We start from the raw sequence: 21,875 nt of genomic DNA, 5'->3' as shown, positions 1-21,875 counted from the left end.
AAAGTGAAAAAGTTGAAGGACCCTGGAGGACATTATGCTGAGTGAAGCATCTCAGTCACAAAAGGACAAATACTGCATGGTGTCACTGTTGTAAAACAGGAGTGACCTCAGGGTTGGGGGAGACTGAGAAAGATGGGTTCAGTGATGTATACTGCACTGAAAAAGATGAGGGAGAAAACTGTTTAAGAGCAATATGTTATTAGGTATTTTTGTCATGACGGGAGTCCAGAGTGAAGGCTGCATAGTGGAGTGGACCTGGAGGGAGGGATTGTAAAACAATGAAAGAATTTTTCTTTTACTTTTCCAAGAGGGTAGCGTAATAGGAGGGAGGGTTTGGAGGGGAGAAAAGTGCAACAATGAATGAATGGAAATCCAAAGTCTCTGTTAATTTTCATAAAAATTAATAAAAAAAAAAGAAAATGAATGGAGGGCAAAAAGAGAGTGAGAAAATGTACCCACAACTTTGATACTAGACTCCTGGCTCCGTGGAGGAAATCAGGTTCCTGTTTTTAGGCTGGTCAGGCCTGGTGGCCTCTTCTGCTTTGGGAAAAGTCAGTGCATCCATGTGTCTGTGTGGGCAGAAGGAAGAGACCCCTGGAGCTGCGTGAAGAATGCAGATGAGCTCCCGGACCCTCCTGCCTGATCTGCCGTCATTGAAAATGCCCTGAGGTGGAGCCCAGAATGAGTGGAAAATCAGACTCTCTGTTCTCCAGTGGAATCCATTCATCGATGCCTCTACTTTAGGGTTTCAGTGACCGTAAATCACAGGACAGGAAATGGCCCATCTTTATACCCTGAGCTGCTGGTGGATTTTCTCAGACTGAGAGGCCCAGCAGATGGGTTGTGTGTCCTCCCAGGACCGAGGTGTGTTGTGTGTTGTGGTCCGACAGGTGCTGTGGGTCCAGGTCAGGCCGGGAATGTGCTTGGTGGTTCTGTGTTAGTAGTGGACATGCAGTTCCGTGTCCTGACCACCAGACGGCGACCTCGGTCAGCTTTCCCGGCTTCACTCACAAAGCCTTCGCCTTCACTGTCCTGGTCTGTAAGGTGGACACTGGGGACTTGCTCTTTCAGGGTCGAGGCGCAATTGCCTCCTCTAGGGTAACTGCTTGAAGGGCCTTGTTTCGTGGTAACTCAGGGTTCAGGCCTCTTGGGGACCCTGATTCCACACTGACTGTGGTGGCATCTGTGTGAAACGCTGTGTTGGGTCCCCTTTGCTCAAGCTGCTTCTCTAAGCAGGACACTGTATTAATGAAATCTTGAGTATTTTGTTTATTCTACAAACAGTTGTGAACATTTTTTTAACAGTTTTGAATATTTTAAAAGGTTTTCAGAACCCATTTGTATGTGTGGCCAGCCAGGGACCGATCTTCAGCTGTGACTGGACGAGAGTGGCCGTCATTGTGGGTCACCTGGTGCGTGCAGAGAGGCAGCAGCGGGAACCTCTCGGGTCTAGAACCCAGTGGCCCCGCGGGGCACCCACTCAGGTCCTTGCGGTCACCTCCAGCCTGCAAAAGGGCGGACAGCAGGCGCCTCCACTCTCAGGGCCCCACTTGGGCCACAAAGGCCATGGGGACAAACAGGCCACTGGTCGTGTCCTGACTCCGGCCGGACAGAGAAGCCCCTTGCCGTGTCCGACTCCAGCAGGCTCTGGTGTTGGCCTGTCCCTTCAGAGAGGGGCGTCTCCTGTCATTTCTCATGCTGGCTTTTGGTGCAGTGACGTCTATTTTGACTGGTCACAGCGCTGCAGGACGGAGGTCAGCCGCCCTGTGGACGCTGAGCCCCTGAGCAGTGAGCGCCGCCTCTATAATGCGCGCTGCTCAGGGGACTGGACACAACCCCGGGCACCTAGGTCATCAGTGCAGGTTCACACACGGACCTCCTCCGCTGACGGACCGCTCGCCTGGGAACCGGAAGTGTGTGTTCTCCATAGTCCGCCGGGTGGAGTGGAAATCTCTTCCCATCCCGAGAGCTAGTGCTGAGACAGTTCATACATGTCATTAAAGAAAACGTGGGCTTTTCCTTATTGGAGAAACAAGGTGTAAACAGATCCTAGTTTCTCTGCTAAAGCCCTAAATGCAGTCAAGTTAGGTGGTGGTTGTGTATGGGCGCTGGATGTGCAGGTTGGGCAGCGGGAGTGAGGCCCAGGAGGCCCGTGTGCTCAGAGGAATGTTCCGGACTAGCTTCAGGTGCCACGTTTCTTGTATTGGGAGACTTCTATCCTGTCCTGGTCTCTCTGGGTGAGACTCGGAGCTTCCTCCCCGGGGATGAGGTACAGTGGCCTCGGGGTGGACCCTGGTCCACTTCCCCTCAGGGCTGGTGGCTCGTGTGCTCATGGCACCTGTGGTTCTGGTTTTTGTGGGCGCGATGGCGGGTTTCTTGTGGAGGAAATGCCTTTTTCTCTTATTTTTACTGACCCCCTGGCCGTTGACCTCAGGCTTATGTTTTGGGAGAGATGGGGACACCGTGCCCGGGCAGCACCTGGGTGCAAAATCCGGGTTGCAAATAGATGTGTGTCCCTCCAGGCCCAAATGTGACGCCACCCCAGGATCGATGTGTGTTGTGTGTTGTGGTCTGACAGCTGCTGTGGGTCCGGGTCAGGCAGGGAATGTGCTTGGTGGTTCTGTTACTTGTGGACATGCAGTTCTGCGTCCTGACCACTAGACGGCGACCTCGGTCAGCTTTCCCGGCTTCACTGACAAAGCCTTCGCCTTCACTGTCCTGGTCTGTAAGGCGGACACTGGGCACTTGCTGTTTCCACGTCGAGGTGCAATTGACTCCTCTAAGGTGACTGCTCGAAAGGTCTTGTTTCGTGGTAACTCAGGTTTCAGGCCTCTTGGGGACCCTGATTCCACACTGACCGTGGTGGCATCTGTGTGAAACACTCTGTTGGGTCCCCTTTGCTCGAGCTGCTTCTCTACGTAGGACACTTTGTTAATAAAATCTTGAGTATTTTCTTTATTCTACAGTTGTGAACATTTTTTTAGCGGTTTTGTACATTTTAAAAAGGTTTCAGAACCCATTCGGATGTGTGGCCGGCCCAGGACCGATCTTCAGCTGTGACTGGACGAGAGTGGCCGTCATTGTGGGTCACCTGGTGCATGTGGAGAGACAGCAGCGGGAACCTCTCGGATCTAGAACCCAGTGGCCCTGCGGGGCACCCACTCAGGTCCTTGTGGTCACCTCTGGCCTGAGGAAACACAGACGGCAGGCGCCTCCACTGTCAGGGCTCCACTCAGACCACAAGGGCCACAGGGAAAGACAGGCAACTGCCTGTGTCCTGTCCCAACCGGACAGAGTCCACTGGGTGCGTTTTGATGCCGACAGGACACAGAGGCTACTGGCCGTGTCCTGACTCCAGCAGGCTCTGGTTTTGGCCTGTCCCTTCAGAGAGGGGTGTCTACTGTCATTCCTCGTGCCGCCTTTTGTTGCAGTGACGTAGATTTTGACTGGTCACGGGACGGAGGTCAGCCGCCCCGTGGACGCTGAGCCCCTGAGCAGTGAGCGCCGCCTCTATAACGCGCGCTGCTCGGGGTACTGGACACAACCCTGGGCACTTTGGTCGTCAATGCGTGTTTGCACAGAGACCACCTCTGCTGACAGACCTCTCGCCTGGGAACTAGAACTGTGTGTTTCATAGTTCGCCGGGTGGAGTGGAAATCTCTTTCCAACCCGAGAACTAGTATTGAGCCAGTTCATACATGTCATTAAAGAAAACGTGGGCTTTTCCTTATTGGCGAAACAAGGTGTAAACAGATCTCAGTTTCTCGGGTAAAGCTCTAAATGCAGTCATGTTTGGTAGTGGTTTTGTCACAGAACCCTTGTGTCTGGGCGCAGGATATGCGGGTTGGGCACCAGAGTGAGGCCCGTGTGCCTGTAGGAATTAAACCGGACAAGCTTCGGGTGCCACATGTCTTGTGTTGGAGACTCCGAATATGCTGTCCTGGCCTCTTTGGGCGAGACTCGGAACTTCCTCCCTGGGGATGAGGTACAGTCGCCTTGGGGTGGACCCTGGTGCACTTCCCCTCAGGGTTGGCGGCTCGCATCCCCATGGCACCTGTGGTTCCGGTTTCTGAGGGCGGAGTGGAGGGTTTCTGGTGGAGGAAATGCCGCTTTCCTCTTTTTACTTACCAGCTAGCAAGAGACCGAGGGCTTATGCTTCTAGAGAGACGCGGGCATAGGGTCTGGGCAGCACCTGGGTGCAAAATCGGGGTTGCAAGTGGATGTGTGTCTCTGCAGGGACCAGATGTTGCACCGCCCGGGATTGATGTGTGTTGTGTGTTATGGTCTGACAGCTGCTGTGGGTCCGGGTCAGGCAGGGAATGTGCTTGGTGGTTCTGTGTTAGTTGTGGACATGCAGTTCCATGTCGTGACCACTAGACGGCGACTTCGGCTGGACACAACCCCGGGCACTTAGGTCGTCAGTGCGTGTTCGCACACGGACCGCCTCTGCTGACGGACCTCTCGCCTGGGAACCGGAAGTGTGTGTTCTCCATAGTCCACCGGGTGGAGTGGAAATCGCTTTCCAGCCCGAGAGCTAGTGCTGAGCCAGTTCATATATGTCATTAAAGAAAACGTGGGCTTTTCCTTATTGGAGAAACAAGGTGTAAGCAGATCCCAGTTTCTCCGGTAAAGCCCTAAATACAGTCAAGTTAGGTGGTGGTTGTGTCACACAATCTTTGTGTCTGGAGGTGGATCTGTGTGTCGGGCACCGGGAGTGAGGCCACCAGCCCGTGTGCCTGGAGGAATTAACAGGACAAGCTTGAGGTGCCATGTGTCTTGTGTTGGAGACTCGGCCTCTCCTGTCCTGGTCTCTCTGGGTAAGACTCGGAGCTTCCTCCCTGGGGATGAGGTACAGTGGCCTCGGGGTGGACCGTGGTGCACTTCCCCTCAGGGATGGCGACTCGAGTTCCCATGGCACCTGTGTTTCTGGTTTTTGAGGGTGGAGTGCTAGGTTTCTGGTGGAGGAAATGCCGCTTTCCTCTTCCTTTTACTGACTCGCTGACCAAGGGCTTATGTTTTGAGAGAGTCAGGGCCACCAGGTCTGGGCAGCACCTGGGTGTGTTGCAAGTGGATGTGTGTCTGTGCAGGGACCAGATGTTGCACCGCCCGGGACTGATGTGTGTTGTGGTCCAACAGCTGCTGTGGGTCCGGTCAGGCAGGGAATGTGCTTGGTGGTTCTGTGTTAGTTGTGGACATGCAGTTCCATGTTGTGACCACTAGACGGCGACTTCGGCTGTACACAACCCCGGGCACTTAGGTCGTCAGTACGTGTTCGCACACGGACCGCCTCTGCTGGCGGACCGCTCGCCTGGAAACCGAAAGTGTGTGTTCTCCATAGTCCGCCGGGTGGAGTGGAAATCTCTTTCCAGCCCGAGAGCTAGTGCTTAGCCAGATAAAACATGTCATTAAAGAAAACGTGGGCTTTTCCTTATTGGAGAAACAAAGTGTAACCAGATCCCAGTTTCCCAGGTAAAGTCCTAAATGCAGTCAAGTTAGGTGGTGGTTGTGTCACGGAACCTTTGTGTCTGGGTCCTGGATGTGCGGTTTGGGCACCGGGAATGGGGACAGGAGGCCCGTGTGCCTGGAGGAATTGACGGGACAAGCTTCGGGTGCACGTGTGTTGTGTTGGAAACTCGGCCTCTCCTGTTCTGGTCTCTCCGGGCGAGACTCGGAGCTTCCTCCCCGGGGATGAGGTACAGCCGCCTCGGGGTGGACCCTGGTGCACTTCCCCTAAGGGTTGGTGACTCGAGTCCCCATAGCACCTGTGGTTTCAGTTTCTGAGGGCGGAGTGGAGGGTTTCTGGTGGAGGAAATGCCGTTTTCCTCTTCTTTTTTGGGAGAGACGAGCACACCATGTCCGTGCAGCAATGGGTGTAAAATCGGAGTTCTAAGTGGATGTGTGTCCGCCCTGGGACCAATGTGTGTTGTGTGTTGTGGTCCGACAGCCGCTGTGGGTCCGGGTCAGGCAGGGAATGTGCTTGGTGGTTCTGTTAGTAGTGGACATGCAGTTCCGAGTCCTGACCACCAGACGGCGACCTCGGTCAGCTTTCCCGGCTTCACTCACAAAGCCTTTGCCTTCACCGTCCTGGTCTGTAAGGTGGACACTGGGGACTTGATCTTTCCGTGTCGAGGATGAATTCCCTCCTCTAGGGTGACCGCTCGAAAGGCCTTGTTTCATGGTAACTCGGGGTTCAGGCCTCTTGGGGACCCCGATTCCACACTGACCGTGGCTGCATCTGTGAGAAACGCTGTGTTGGGTCCTCGTTTCTCGAGCTGCTTCTCTAAGTAGGACACTGTATTAATGAAACCTTGAGTATTTTGTTTATTTTACAAACAATTGTGAAGATTTTTTTGTTTTAGCAGTTTTGAAAATTTTAAAAATGTTTCAGAACCCATTTGGATGTGTGCCTGGCCAGGGACCGATCTTCAGCTGTGACTGGACAAGAGTGGCTGTCATTGTGGGTCACCTGGTGTGTGCAGAGAGGCAGGAGGGGGAACCTCTCGGGTCTAGAACCCAGTGGCCCCGCGGGGCACCCACTCAGGTCCTTGTGGTCATCTCTAGCCTGCAGATATATGGGCAGCAGATGCCTCCACCATCAGGGTCCCACTTGGATGACAAGGGCCACAGGGACAGACAGGCGACTGGCCGTGTCCTGACTCCAGCAGGCTCTGGTTTTGTCCTGTCCCTTCAGAGAGGGGCGTCTCCTGTTATTCCACGTGCCGCCTTTTGGTGCAGTGACGTCGATTTTGACTGGTCACAGCGCTGCAGGACGGAGGTCACCCGCCCTGTGGACGCCGAGCACCTGGGCAGTGAGCGCCACCTCTATAACCTGCGCCGCTCAGGGGACTGGACACAACCCCGGGCACTTAGGTCATCAGTGCGTGTTCGCACACAGACCGCCTCTGCTGACCGACCACTCGTCTGGGAACCAGAAGTGTGTGTTCTCCATAATCCCCCGGGTGGAGTGGAAATCTCTTTGCAGCCCGAGCCCTAGTGCTGAGCCAGTTCATACGTGTCATTTAAGAAAACGTGGGCTTTTCCTTATTGGAGAAACAAGGTGTAAACAGATCTCGGTTTCAAAGCTAAAGTCCTAAATGCAGTCAAGTTAGGTGGTGGTTGTGTCATAGAACCTCGGTGTCTGGGTGCTGGATATGTGGGTCGGCCACTGGGAGTGAGGCCCAGGAGGCCCGTGTGCCCGGAGGAGTTTCCCGACAAGCTTTGGGTGGCACGTGTCTTGTGTTGGAGACTCGGCCTCTCCTGTCCTGGTCTCTCTGGGCGAGACTGAGCTTCCTCCCCGGAGATGAGGTGCAGTCGCCTCAGGGTGGACCCTGGTCCTCTGCCCCTCAGGGTTTGCAGCTCTTGTCCCCATGGCACGTGTGGTTCAGCTTTTTGCAGGCGTGGTGGCGGGTTTCTGTTGGAGGAAATGCCGTTTTCGTCTTTTTACTGACCCCCTAACAGGTGACCGCGGGCTTATGTTTCGGGAGAGACGGGAACACCGTGTCCTGGTGGCACCTGGGTACAAAATCGGGGTTGGAAGTGGATGTGTGTCCATCCCCCCCCTCCCCCACGGGACTGGATGTGTGTTGTGTGTTGTGGTCCGACAGCTGCTGTGGGTCCGGGTCAGGCCGGGAATGTGCTTGGTGGTTCTGTTAGTAGTGGACATGCAGTTCTGCATCCTGACCACCAGACGGCGACCTCGGCCAGCTTTCCCGGCTTCACTGACAAAGCCTTCGCCTTCACTGTCCTGGTCTGTAAGGCGGACACTGGGGACTTGCTCTTTCAGGGTCGAGGCGCAATTGCCTCCTCTCGGGTGACTGCTCGAAGGACCTCCTTTTGTGGTAACTCGGGGTTCAGGACTCTTGGGGACCCCGACTTCCCAGGAACCATGGCGACATCTGCACAATCGCTTGCTGTCCCTCCTACTCTGGCATCTGGCGACCCCGTCCTGCCCGTCGGGTTTATCCCTTCTTGAGCACAAAGTGGACTTTATCTCGAAGTTTTGTGCCTTTGAGCAGAGTCACTGCTGACTATCTGACCGAGTGAGCGGGAGTCAAGGGGGCCCTGGCACCTCCAAAGCTTGAGGTTCAGGGGACAGAGATGGACGATCCGCGTGAGGGGCGTGTCCGTGTGCAGGTGCGTGTCCAGCGCAGGATGGATGGCGGAGTCCCGGATGTCTGTGTGTCAGGGGATGTCTGTCCAGTACCTGATGTCAGTGTCCACCCGGCCGTGTGTCTGATTCCTGGAAGTGGGTCTGACATGTGACGTGTCTGAGCACCGGATGAGTGCCCAGCACAGGACGTGTGTGATGACAGATGGTGCAGAAAACACTGGTTCTTTTGTTGGTCCGTGTATTCGGGGTATAAAGGCGAGGCTGTGTGCACTGGGCCCAGCGGTCTCTCCACATTTTTGTAAGGAAGCCCTGAACTTTTCTGTCGTGGGCGCAGCATTTTACCTTCTCACCTGCTGTGTGTCCAGTACCTGATGTATGTGCCCAAGCACTGGATGTGTGTCCAGCACCTTCTGTCCAGCACAGGATGTGTGTCTGTTAAGGGTTGTGTGTCCGGTCCAGGGATGTGTGTGTGTCGCCTCCAGTGTGTCCAGAAGGCATGTGTTTGTAGCATGGGATGTGACTCCGGTATCGGGTGGGTGTGTGATACCAATGTGTGTCCAGCACGGGATGTGTGTCTGGAACAGCATGTGTGACTAACACGGCATGTGTGTCCGAGCACCAGATGAGTGGCCAGCTCAGGATGTGTGTCTGGTCACAGATGTCTGCTCACCACCTGAAGTGTGTCCTGCAAGGGCTGTGTGTCCGTGCACTGGATGTCTGTCTGCTGGGACGTTTGTCCAACACGTGCTATGTGTTTGAGAAACAGATACGTGTCCTGCATGAGATGTGTGTCTGCTGCCTTAAGTGTGTCCGGTCCAGGATATGTGTCCAGTCTCGTCTGTGTCCAGCATCTGATCTTTGCTCATGCACCAGCAGTCTGTCCTGCACCAGATGCAACTGTGTACCAGATGTGGGTCCAGTAATATATGTGTGTTTGAGCACTGGATGTGTGTCCAGTGAGGGATGTGTGTCCAGCCCCCATTTGTGTCTGGTATTTATGTGTGTCCAGCATAGAATGTGCATCTGATAAGAGTGTGTCCGGCACTGGTAATGTGTCTATTAAGAGTTGTGTGTCCTGTAGGGATGTATGTCCAGATGTATGTCCAGCACGGGATGTTTGTCTGCTGTGTCTGGCAAAGCATGTGTGTCTGGCTTGGGATGTCAGTCAGGCAAGGGATGTGTGTCCATGCACAAGATGTGAGGCCAGTAGGGGATGTGTGTTGACGTAGGGTGTGTGTCCAACAGGATGTGTATCTCACGTGAGATGTGTTTGAACAACGAAGCGGGTGTGTCCAGGACAGAATGTGTGTTTGGCATGAGATGTGTGTCCAAGCCCTGGATGTGTCTTCTGTACCATCTGGGTGTCTGGCAGGGATGTGTCCAGCAACAGGTGTGTGTACTGGGTGTGTGTCTGGTGGTAGATTGGCCGTGCACCTGTGTGTCCAGCACTGGATATACGTTCAGGCATCGCATGTTCGTCTGGCACGGGCTGTGTGACCAGTAGGGGTGTGTGTGTCTGGTAAGAGCTACGTGTCCAGTACAGGATGTGTGGACCGCACTCTGTGTCTCTGATTCGGGAAAGGTATAGGAGGTAGGATGTGTGAGCGACAGGTGCGTGTCTGACAGGAGATGTGTGTCCAACACTGGTTGTGTGTCTGGTCTTGGAGTGTGTCCATGTACTGGATGTGTGTCTGGCAGGGATGTGCCCGGCAATGGATGTGCTTCCAAACACCCAGAGATGGTGCTTGACTCTGTGTGCGTGTGTGTGATACAGTGAGAGACAGAGAGAGAGAAAGAACAAAGTATATGTGTCTGGTACAGGGTGTGTACCTGGCACCGGATAGGTCTGCAACTCAGGGTATGTGTCCAGCATGTGATATGTGTTTGAACAATGGATGTGTGTCTGGCAGGAATGGGTCTTGTGCTGGATGTATTTACATCCCAGTGTTTGTTGGGCACCTGATGTGTGTTTGATCAGTTAGTCTCTGGCATCTCATGTGTGTGTCTTGCACAGGATGTGTCTTTGAGCAAATGCACATCTGACACCAATGTGTATCCAGCACGGGATGTTTGTCTGCTGCCTTAAGTGTGTCCAGTAAAGCATATTTTTCCACCATGGGATGTGTATCTGGCCCGAGATGTGTGTTTGAGCACGGGATGTGTGTCCGGACCCCTGTGTGTCTGGCATGGGATGTGTGTCTGGTACAGGACGTGTATATCTGGTATGGGTGTGTTTCCAGCACGGGACGTGTGTCCGTTGTTTCTAGTATGAGATGTATGTCCACAATCGGATGTGTGTAGTGTTTTACGAGCTGTTTTTCACTGCTGTGTAATACTCCATTGTGTAGACCACTGGTTTCCGTGTCCATTCACTGGTGATGGGGCTGGGAACGTTCTGAGCACATGCATTGTTTCTTTTGACGTGTGTGCGATTGTTTTACCTCTGTCTCTGGTACATTAGGTATGCAGCAAGATTTTCAACAAAAGTTGTCTTTGCGTCTATATTTTCAGTTTTATTATAATATAGATGTATACAGTATTGTATTGCTTTCCTTATTTCTTTTTGGCCCTTTTGTATTTCACTTGCTCCTGTTGGACTCCACCAATTTTACTCTCTTTCTATTGTTTGCCCCTTTTTTTGTGTGTTCCATTTATCAGAGGTTTGTGTACTTTTATTCTAGTCTTTTTGGTTGTCTGCAGGCTGTACTAATGCTCCTTGTGGTTTCTGTTGGAGTTTGTAGTCTTTCTTGCCTGTTTTCATCTACTTGTTGAAGGACACTGTGTGGAGGGTCCTTCTCTCTGTTGCTGATCCTTCCTCCTCTCAGAGACTCTCAGGACTGACTGTACTATTACAGTGGCTGTAGCTCGAGTATCTCAGAAAAGTCATGTATCCGAAAATGGTGAGGATCTATCAGTTATCTTAGGAACGGTGAGCGTGGCACAAGCGGAAAGTGGATTTCACACGAAGATAGGTGGTGTCGGGGTGTAAATGTCCACGTGTAGAAACCCGACATTACAGGCTGTTCTCCCTCTGACTCGGGGGGGGGGGTTTCAAAGAGGCCCTCAGCGCTTTACCACAGCGTCACTACAGCTCCTTAACAATAACCACAAGGTAAAACCTAAACCCATTTGTCATCTTAGTGTTAAATTTTTAAATTATTTTGTGTGTGTGTGTGTGTGTGTGTGTGTGTGTGAGTGTACCGACAAATCGGATCTGACTGGTACGGGAGGAGATTGCCCCTCCTTCTCCAGCAGAGCATCTGGTGGATTTGAACTGCGCGCCTCTGGGATTGCAGTGCAGCTTCTTGCCACTAGGCCACCAGAGCTCGCCCATTTCTCACCTGTATATTCGTTTTGACCAGCGACGGCGCTGCAGGACAGGGGTCAGGTGGCCCTTTGACACTCATGTCTCCTGTCTCCTGGGCAGCTGAGGAAACTCTGACTCACCCAGGGACTGGTCATCAGTCCGTGTTGCCTTGCGGACCTGGCTCTGCTGGTGGAACCAGGATCGGAAGTGTTGCAGACCGAGGGTATTTTTATAATTATCAATAATGAGCCAGGCAACCAGGAATGAGATAGAACAGAGAGCATAAAAAATGGGGCCAGCAGTTCCCATGACTGAAGGCCCCAAGCCATGCCTCTCTGGGTATTTATTGAGAATCATCAAGAAGGTAAACAACGGGAAATCATAAGGGAATACAAAACAAAAGCAAAGGATCATGGGGAAGTGTTTTGCAGATAAGGCCAAGTTCCTCTTTATACTGACCTCAGGAGGGAGGGATTCAGTTATTACAAACTAAGAACAGTGTTGACTCTTAGGGAAGCCTTAGTGCCACAAGGTGACCTTCAGCTTGTATTAAGCCTCCCTCGTATCCTGATACAGCATTTGGTCTACTATATCTGGCTTCCTTCAGGAAGTGTCTGTGGTCCATAGGAACTGTGTCCGTCCATCTCATGGGGTCTCCTGCTGACGTCTCCCAGCAGGCTGTCCCTGGGACTTGGAGCCCCTCAGAATCTTGCCCAGCACACGCGTGGGACGTGTTTGCCCCTTGTTGGCTCTAAGGAGCCCCTTGAAAGACGTCCCCCGGGACAAAGATGTGTGTGGTGCTGGCGGAAGGTGCAGACCCTCCCGTCCGGTTACAGCCCCTGAAGCCCACTGCAGGGTCACCTACTGGTCGCACCTGACGGGCAGGTCCACAGCAGAAACAGGGTAGAGGAGGCGGGGGGCATGTGCCCCCACAGCCTCTCCCCGACTTGGAGCCTGTGGGTCTTACACGGGAATGGGCAAGACCAGAGTAGAAATGAAGAGACGTTTGCAGTGTCTTCTCTGTAGAGATGGAATCAGCTCGGACCTGAACCTCCTGCAGGTTTTCAGAGGCAAGAAGTGAAAGGGGAGTAGCTGGTGGATTCGAACCGAGAACCTTCGGGTTGGCAGCACAGTGCGTGACCACTAAGCTAGTGGGGCTGCTCTCCCTGCAGGCCTGTGATTCTCAACTAGAGGCTGCAGGACTTGGAGGGAATCGAGTTCAGCTGTGGGTTGCAGCGCAGACAGGCGAGCGCCGGTGAAGAGTTTCAGTGTTGATGGGGGAGCTTCCCGTGTCCACCACCGGATGTGCATCCAACGGTGGGTGTTTCTGGTACAGAAAGTGACCAGCGTGTTCCTCGTGGGCTGTGTGTCCCCTCTGGGCTGTGTCCCGTATGGCACTGGATAAGCGTGTCTGGTGGTGGGCACAGTGGAGTTTTCAGTGTCTTGGAAATGCAGCTTTCCCTCCTTTTTGTCCTGTGCCCCAAGCAGGTGACCGGGCTTGTGTAGTGGTTGGAGGACACAGTGTCCTGGTCCTTTGCTGTCCTGGTCTCAGAGGGAAAGACCACAGAGTTGGTCTCTAGGGTGAACCCTGCAGGCTTTTCCCAGGACCAAGACACATTTTCTTTAGTATGAAATCGGGGTTCAGGCTGCTGGGAACCCCGACTTGACAGGGATGATGGAGGCGCCTGTGAGAAATGCAGGTTTGGTTCCAGGTCCTCATGTCCCGCCTTCCATTCAGCTGCCCGCTCTCTCTCCTCCTCTGGCTTCACTCGTCCCCGGCTCTGCGTGTGTGTGTGTGTGTGTGTGTGTGTGTGTGTGGTTTATTGGGCTCAGATTTGTGTACAGATTGAAAGGTTTTGGATCGAAACCAAGAACCACGCCGAGGAAGAGACAGATTTCTTCTCAAAGTTTATTGAGTGCCGGCTACTGAGCAAGGGGAGTAGCCCTGAGGGTCGGGCTCAGGGGTGTACATGGGGCCGCAGCAGTGGCTCAGTGGTGCATAAAGTTTCTGGTCTTGGGGAATGTCCTGACATAGGATTTGAGTTGGGCTTCCACCTCCATTTTGATTTTTAGCCTAACATTCCCACCTGTGGGGTGACAGGGGGTGAGGAGGTCTTCTGGCTGCTTCCTGCTGGATGGGGGTGTAGTGGGGTTTAAGGGAGGCGGGTATGTTACGCTTTCTCATTTGGAGGGAGCGGTGTGTACGTCACCATGCTCGGTTCACTGACGGTCTGGTTGGTAAATGCGCCAAACTGCTTCTGCAAAAAATTAGTGAAGATTTTGCATTAACACGGCCCACAGGTTAGTGCAAGAATGAACAGTAGCATAAGAAGTATGAAAGGCAGTAGCCATCCACCGTTGAAGGGAGGTATGATGGAGAAGAGAGTATATGGATTGGGGACGACTGGATGTACTTACTGGTCGTACGAAATTGCTATCTCAGAGATCTTGCACTAGGCAGTATGAGCTATCTGGTTTCTTTACTGGAAGGATAGGAGTGTTGTAAGGAGAACCAGTGGGGATTAAAACCCTGGTTTTAAGGGTTATAATGGTTTCAGTCCTTGGAGATGTCTATGGAAAGGAGGTTTGGTTCTTTAATAGTAATAGGAGTGTGATATGTAGCTTAATGGCTTAGAGGTTTCCCAAACTATAGGATCAACTTGATGGGGTGACAGTGGGAAAGTGGAGGTGGGGGGAGAGCTTTCTTGGGAGGTAAGCAGAGAAGGAAAGTTGTATTGGACTATGGCTGGGGGTGAGGATTATAGAGGCTTAAAGTTTACTTAAAATATCTCAGCCTAGTAGAAGAGGAATGAGGCACTGCGGTATGAGGAATTGATGAATAAACTGTTTTTGAAATAAGCGTAATAAGGGAAGAATAATGCATGGGCTGTTAATTTCCCTGTTACTTCCACTAAGGGAAGAATAATGCATGGGCTGTTAATTTCCCTGTTACTTCCACTATGTTGGTTTGGGAGAGAACAGTAGGCTGTATTTGGAGAATTTGATTGAGAGGACCTCTGGTCAAAAATAGGTCCTGTTTTGAATGCTGCGTGAAATAGGACAGCCTCGACTGAGGTCCAGTGTTGAACTGGGGCGGGGTGATAATCCAGTCTGTAGCAGGTGGTCAAGTGCACATCTAGCAGGAGGACCACTGTGGGTTCGCTTGGAAAAGCAGCAAGGCAGGACTATGACTGGGAGAAAGGATGAGAGCGTTCAGAGAGACAGTTTCAGTGATTGTTACGGAAAAGATGAGGAGGAACAGAAATTTCAGAAACAGAAAGAATAAAAAGGTATTTGGTCGGTCGGACTTAAAGTCTTGGCGAGACCAGTGCTTGAGGAGAGCAAGTGATCTTATAGTGTGGAGAGGGTTCCTAGGATTGAGTTCTAAGGTCCAGTTAGTACTGAAAAGGGAGAAAGAAAGACTGGATTTAGAATTGGATTGCACCCCAAAGGTAACTCCTTCTGTATGGGTTTGAAGACCAGATAGCAACATGGTAATCATTAGACTAATGCCAATTGTCAAAGTCTCTGAGAGTGTTGATACACGAGTGCCCAACAGAGGGTACCAGGGTTCAGAGAGAGAGTCAAGACAGCAGCGAGAGACACACTGTGTCTTGAAAGAGAGCACGCGAGAGACAGAAAGCGTACACACTGTGTCTTGAAAGAGAGCACGCGAGAGACAGAAAGCCAGAGAGCGTGTACACACACGTACACGTGCGCACGCACGCACGTACACACGTACACACACACGAGAAAGAGAGAGACACAGAGACTCCTCCGCCCCCAACGACTGGGGCGGGTTTCCCTGTCTCCGGTCTTGAACCATGTACCCTGGGTATTGGCAACACGGCTCCTTGTCCGGGTTGCCATCCAGGTTTCACAGGAGTAGTTGCCTTTTTTTAGGGGCTTATTTCTTCAACTGCTTTTCCCCACAGGTGGAAATAGTCACTTGAGCTTAGAGCCGACCCTAACTTGAGTCAGGTGTTCCTTATGTTCCTCATGCCAGTTTTTTCCCTTTTATTTTCTACCATCTTTCCTCTATTTTATTGAAATGAATGATCAACATTATGAAAGGCCACACAGCTTGCAGAAACTCACATGGTCATGGTGAATCATGGTGAAGGCAGAGCCATGTTCGTAAAATCTAAGAAGACAGGCCTGGAAATCTGATACAAACAAATAACGTTCCTTCTTGAACACTCTGAGAACACAGTTTCCCCCCAACCTGTGGGCCGTGAGTGTGTGACTCTGTTCTGCTCATTACGTTCATACTCTGCGTGACACTAAGACCCTGTGTCCTCACTGCTGCCCGGTCCAGGGACATTCACATGACACATGGACGTCGAAAGCCAGGTCTTTCTTCCTGATTCTCCCTCACCTGGTAGTTCCACTGCAGCCTGTTCGGCGTCCTGCCGGTCAGTAAGCTGCCGCTGACCGGTGAGTGGCCACTGCACACGAGGTGCACTGACCAGGGACTGAACTCAGATCCGCCCCCTGCAGGAGCCCAGGTGTGTCCAGCAGACAGGACTCACGACACTGAGGGAGAAAGAATCGGCAAGCTGCTTCTGCACGTTGTCTTTTGTTGGTTTTTTTTTAAAAAAAAACCAAACAAACCAATTTTCCAGTGACATTTTAGTTATTTTATTTTATATTTTATTGTTGTTGTGTGCCCTCGAATCAGATCTGACCGGCACAGCAGGAAACTGCCCATCCTTCTCCAGTGGAGCACCTGGTGGACTCGAACCACACACCTTCAGGATTGCAGTGCAGCTCCTTGCCACTAGGCCACCAGAGCTCCTGTTGTTGGTTTTTTGAAAAAGCAGCTCCCTGTGGAAGCTGGGAATTGTACAACTGAGCCCACACAGCCTGTATTTTAGGAGAGATGAGAAAGGTTTGGGTTTCCCCAAGGTTCTCTTCCATTCGTGACCATCCATGAGCATCTCCAGAGTCTATTTTAAAAGCATACGTGGAAAGTCATTGTATGTATTCTGTCAATGCTTTTGAGAGACACAAAGAGAAACACACACATACATACACAGTCAGAGAGACGGACACACAGGGACAGACACACAAACACACACACACAGAGAGTGAGGCACAGAGACAACGAAATACAGATAGATAGAGACACACAGAAAGAGACAGAATGAGACAGAGAGTGAGAAACAGACACAGAGAGAGAGTGAGCATGAGAGACAGACAGAGAGAAACAGCGAGAGAGAGACAAGAGAGCCAGCCAGAGCCAGAGACAGACAGAGAGCCAGAAAGCACAGAACAGAGAGGCAGAGAAGGACAGACACACACACACACAGAGACAGCGACAGCCACAGTGAGACACAGAGAAAGAGACAGAGAGACACAGCAAGAGACTGTAGACACAGAGAGCACAGAACAGAGACAAGCACAGACAGACAGACACAGAGACAGAGAGAAAGAGAGTGTGAGCATAGAACAGAGAGAGACAAAGAGACACGGAGAGAGAGAGAGAGAGACAGAAAGCACAAAACAGAGCCAGACACACAGAGCGAGACAGAGAACGAGACACAAAGAGACACAGATACTGAGCGAGAGAGATACAGGGAGAGACACACAGAGAGAAGGAGAGCAAGGCAGAGAGAGCGAGACACAGACAAATACAGAGAGAGAGAAACAGAAAGAGCTAGAGAGACAGAGAGGGAGACAAAGTGAGACAGCAGAACAGAGAGAGGCAGAGACAGAGAGCACAGAACAGAGCCAGACACACAGAGAGACAGAGAGCCAGGGCGAGACAGATCCAGAGAGACAAAGTGACAGAGTGAGGCAGAGAAAGAAAGAGAGACACAGACAGACAGTCCCAGGAAGAGAGAGAGAGCGAGACAGACACAGAAAGAGAGTGAAAAACAGAGACAGAGTGAGAGACAGCACAAAACAGAGATAGACAGAAAATGAGACACAGAGAGACAAAGACACAAAGACAGAGAAAGAGACACACAGAGAGCAAGACAGAGAAAGACAGAGACAGAGGAGAAAGATGGAGAAAGAGGCACAGAGAGATAGAAACAGACAGACAGAAAGGGCCAGAGCGAGAGAGACAGAAAGAGCGAGACACAGAAGACAGAGCGAGAGAGAGACAGAGATACAGAATGAGACAAAGACACACAGACAGACAGAAACAGAAAAAGATAGAGACACACAGAGAGGCAGTGACAGATGGAGAGACAGACAGAGACACAGAAAGCACAGAACAGAGACAGTAGAGAGACACAGACAGAGAAGAGACAGACAGAAAGAGACTGACAGAAGAGAGATACAGAGATCAAGACACAGAGACAGAGTAAGAGACAGAGCGAGAGAGCCAGAGAGACACAGATAGACACACAGACACAGAGAGAGCCAGACAGACGGAGAGAAAGAGACAGACAGAGACAGAACAGAGAGAGGCGGAGCCAGACAGACACAGAGACAGAGTGGGAGACAGTGAGACAAAGACACATAGAGACAGAGCGAGAGAGAGACAAACACAGGGAGAGCCAGAGACAGACCAGAAAGAGACAGAGTCAGAGAAAGACAGAGTGACAGAGACAGAGCGAGACAGAGACAGCACAGAACAGAGAGACTGACAGAGAGAGAACGATAGACAGAATGAGAGACACACACACAGAGAGAGAGACAGCAACCTGAGGGCGTAAGGTGTTCTTTCAGTACCTTTGGTTTTCACGGGAGGCGCAAACTGGCCGTGCGGTTCCTCAGGGAGGCCAGGGTCCAGCGACGAAGGCGGCGTCTGTTCCCTGCGTCACTCTGTGCCTTCTGTTTCAGGGCACCCAGTCCTGTGTACAGTGGGGGGAGAGGGGCCACCCCTGGTGAGAGCTGGATTTTAAAACAAAATCAAAGGGGGATCCTGTTACCCTCACACTTGAGGCCTCCGTGAGATCCTGATGCTGTCTGATGAGGCCTCCAGCTGCCCTGACGCTGTATTAGAACCGGAGAGTCTGAGAAGGCGGGTGGACAGTGACGGCTCCCGATAGTATTTGTTGTTGTTGTTACTACTGAATCGGATCTGACCCGCACAGGGGGAGATGGCCCCTTCTTCTCCAGCAGAGAATCTGTGGATTTGAACCGTGTGCCTTCAGGATAGCAGCACAGCTTCTTGCCACTAGGCCAGCGGAGCTCCCTAGTCCTGATGGTAATAAATCCTTCCCTGTGATTTTACAGGCTGACCACACTGGAGCCCCGGCTGTGAGGACTAACTCTCCCCGGCCCCCACCTGAGAAGTGGAGGCGGAGATCATGGGGTCTCTCCTTACCTGGGACCACGACAGGGAACCCACAGGCCACGCAAAGACTTGCACCTCAGTTCTGTGAGGGAGTCCAGGGTCCAGCGAGGAAGGCGTCTGTCTGCTCAGCTGTGGACCTTAGAGCCTTCAGCACACGTGCTGCTCTTTACATGCTGGGAGAGGAGGGCCGCCTTGTGGCCAATCCTGGATTTTGAAACCAAGTCAAAGGAGCAGCCTGTGAGCAGGGAATTTACCTCTCCTCACGAGAGCAGATAAAGGAACTGAAGAGCATCGTGAGTTTTAGGAACCACTTTAGGAAGTCGAAGGGGAGTGTAGAAGCAAGTCACTGGGCCATCTGGGCAGCTAATGGGCACCGATTGGTGCTGAGACCAGCGGTAACCCTTCCTGTGATTTTTTTTACAGGCTGGTCACCCCAGATCCCAGCTGTGTGGACTCCACGACTCCCTGCCCCGCACCTGCCGAGGGGACAGAGGACGGGCCGGAGACTGTGGAGTGAGCAGATCCAGGCGCCTCTGCTCACCCCGGGCCCTGACAGGGAGCTCACGAGCTGGTAAGTCGGTCTCAGCTGCATCAGGGAGTGCAGGGTCCAGTGAGGAAGGTGCATGCTCACCTGTGTCACTTCAGGCCGAATCTTCAGCGCCACACTGCTTCCTGAGAAGGTGAGAGAGGAGGGCCACCATCTGGTGAAAGCTAGATTGTAAAATCTAATCAAACAGGGAGCTTGTAGCAGGAATTTTGGACTCAAATATCCAGTAGAGACTCGCTCGATGATCGTCTTTTTCTCAGACCACCAGGCTGCTGACTCTATTGGGGTGAGCGACACCCTGTTACTCAGGCCTCAGGATCATAGAGAAATGCACGTCCACGAGGGTTGTTCAAATGCCCGCAGAAGCAGCAGAGGCTCCTCTAAGACGACGGAGTCCTACAGACAACCTGGGACACAGGGCACCCGCCACAGGCCCGGGACACCAGGTCCAGCTGTTCCTTTGTGTGTTTGGGAGCTGGGTCAAACCAACCATAATCCCAATTTACCGTCGTGGGTTGGAAAGGACTCACAGCTGACCCTCCAGTGGGTCTGCTAGGACTGTCCATCCCAGGGGGGATGGATAGAGCTTCCTTTTGTCCTGAGCTGCTGGGGGATTTGAAACACCCGGAGGGATTTGCCAGCACCCAGCACAGCAGCTTTATTTCTGGAAGGAACCTGCCTGGGTTTTCATCCAACATTTATGAACTGAACAGGGTTTCTGTACAGACAGAAAGATGCCACAGAACAAGGACTTGCACCGTTCTCGTCTCCTGTGTGGCTTAACTCTCATTAGTTGGGTGTCTGTTCATCTCCAGTATTTTTACTCAGGGAAGGGGGGGGCTCAGAATGTACCAACTTCGTCTGAAACCTCCCAGGAGCAAGGACACTGGAGAGGAGTGAGCACTGTCCTCACACCAGGCAGGGCGTCCCCCGTTTCCTCAGCACCAGGCAAGGCGTCCCCTGTTTCCTCACACCAGGCAGGGCGTCCCCACGTTCTGTGTGCTGCAGACCTGCCGTGGGAATGTGGAACTGTCTGTATAAAGGAGAAATGTGCAGCCAGGTTATATTTCTGTTAATGAGTCTCAACCAAGGCTCTGCTGAACTCCAGGGGGTTTCCTTATTCCTTAGTATGTTTATGAACAGCTGCACAACAACAACAACAAAAAAAAAACGGGACTGTGGCTCAGACCTCAAAAAGAAACAAAGTCTCATACTTAACTGTAACCGGTTAATCTTGAGAAAGTAAAGTCAAGCATGACACACTATGCAACTGGAAGGAGGTGGGAGATTATTTGAGAAGAACTAGTTTGTATTCTGAAGGACAGATAATCTTGGAAACCTGTTAACAGGGATGATGGTACTAGATGTAAGGGGCTAATGGCTCTAAACCACATTAAAACGTGGCTGGCTGGTGTTGCTAAAAGTTTGGGCTCCTCTGTTTTTAACTATGCTGTTCCCTCCCCACCCCAAAAATTAAAGGATAATTCATCCTAGTACGATAAAAAGAAAGAGGACTAGGTCTAGAAAAAGGGGAGAAAGTCTCATGAACTATTTGGGTAGTTTCTGAATCCCTCACTGCTGACCCTGACAGAGAGGCAGGTCACTTTCCCAGGGGCGTCCTGTTCAGAAGACTGAAAACACATCCACGTACAGATACACCTCAAAGACAGGAATCCCTTGAGGTCCTGTGATTATGAGGGGGAGGGACCTCTAACAACGGAGTTTCAGAAAAAGGCATGTGCGCATGAGCTGAGACCCAGAGACCCAGCCGCTCAGACGTGACAATGGTGGTAAAGCAATCATTCCGGACGTCACAGCAGATTGCTGTGTTCTGTCCACCCAGAACTGACCCCTTGCTGACCAGCCTGGGGGTTTTTAGTGGCTGTAAATCACACAGGAGGAGACTGTCCATCTGTCTCCTCTGAGCAGCTGGTGGATTCGAACCACGCACCTGTGGGTTGTCAGCGCCCCTCTTCACTGCTGTCCAAACGGGCACAGATCTGGGGATAAACCTAAATGGCACCGTTATTCTCAATAAGCAAGAAACACAACAGGCCGGGAAGACAGGAGCCGAGGGCAGCTGAGTGCAGGGTGGGACACGAGGGCCTGGGACTGACCCCGCATCTCCCACAGGCACCGCCACAGCCACTGAGAAGTTGGGGATCAATGGCCTGAACCCCGATTTTATACTGAAGAAACCAGGGCTTTTTCCCTCCTGGAGACACAAGGCAGGAGGGGACACCGAAGACGAGGGGACGTTCACTCCAGAGTAGGCGGCTGACCCGTGTTCCCGCCTCAGACACGATGTCTGTCCCCCGTGTGTCCACCAACACTGAACCCAAGTCCTCGGAACAAGTCACAAAAGGACACGTCCGGAACTAACCCCACAAGCCAGGGACACTTATCATACCGGACCCAGACACACATCCAGTGCTGCACATGGACATACTTAAGGGACAGACCCAGACAGACATCAGGTGCCGCACCCAGACACACTTCAGGAGCTGACAACTCACATCCGGTGCAGCACCCGGACACACTTCAGGGACGGACAACTCACATCCGGTGCTGCACCCGGACACACTTCAGGGACAGACGACAACTCATATCAGGTGCTGCACCCGGACACACTTCAGGGACAGACGACAACTCATATCAG

General features: G+C 52.1%; 1 protein-coding gene across 1 annotated transcript in view; it reads left to right on the top strand.

The window, feature by feature from the left end:
* PLA2G4C (phospholipase A2, group IVC (cytosolic, calcium-independent)) overlaps positions 1 to 21,875 on the top strand; it is a 75,818-nt gene that overhangs the window by 48,046 nt on the left and 5,897 nt on the right. Inside the window, exons 15-20 of the mRNA XM_006898716.1 lie at positions 1,715 to 1,862; positions 3,878 to 3,985; positions 5,221 to 5,321; positions 6,736 to 6,877; positions 15,803 to 15,854; positions 19,093 to 19,240. Coding sequence (XP_006898778.1) covers positions 1,715 to 1,862; positions 3,878 to 3,985; positions 5,221 to 5,321; positions 6,736 to 6,877; positions 15,803 to 15,854; positions 19,093 to 19,240 — 699 coding nt within the window. The remainder of the gene's footprint in view (positions 1 to 1,714; positions 1,863 to 3,877; positions 3,986 to 5,220; positions 5,322 to 6,735; positions 6,878 to 15,802; positions 15,855 to 19,092; positions 19,241 to 21,875) is intronic.

The sequence above is a fragment of the Elephantulus edwardii genome, unplaced genomic scaffold (genome assembly GCF_000299155.1).
Source record: "Elephantulus edwardii isolate Elephantulus edwardi_28Jun2011 unplaced genomic scaffold, EleEdw1.0 scaffold00236, whole genome shotgun sequence".
In the NCBI taxonomy this organism is placed as follows: domain Eukaryota; kingdom Metazoa; phylum Chordata; class Mammalia; order Macroscelidea; family Macroscelididae; genus Elephantulus; species Elephantulus edwardii.
This window is presented reverse-complemented; position numbering and strand designations above follow the sequence as displayed.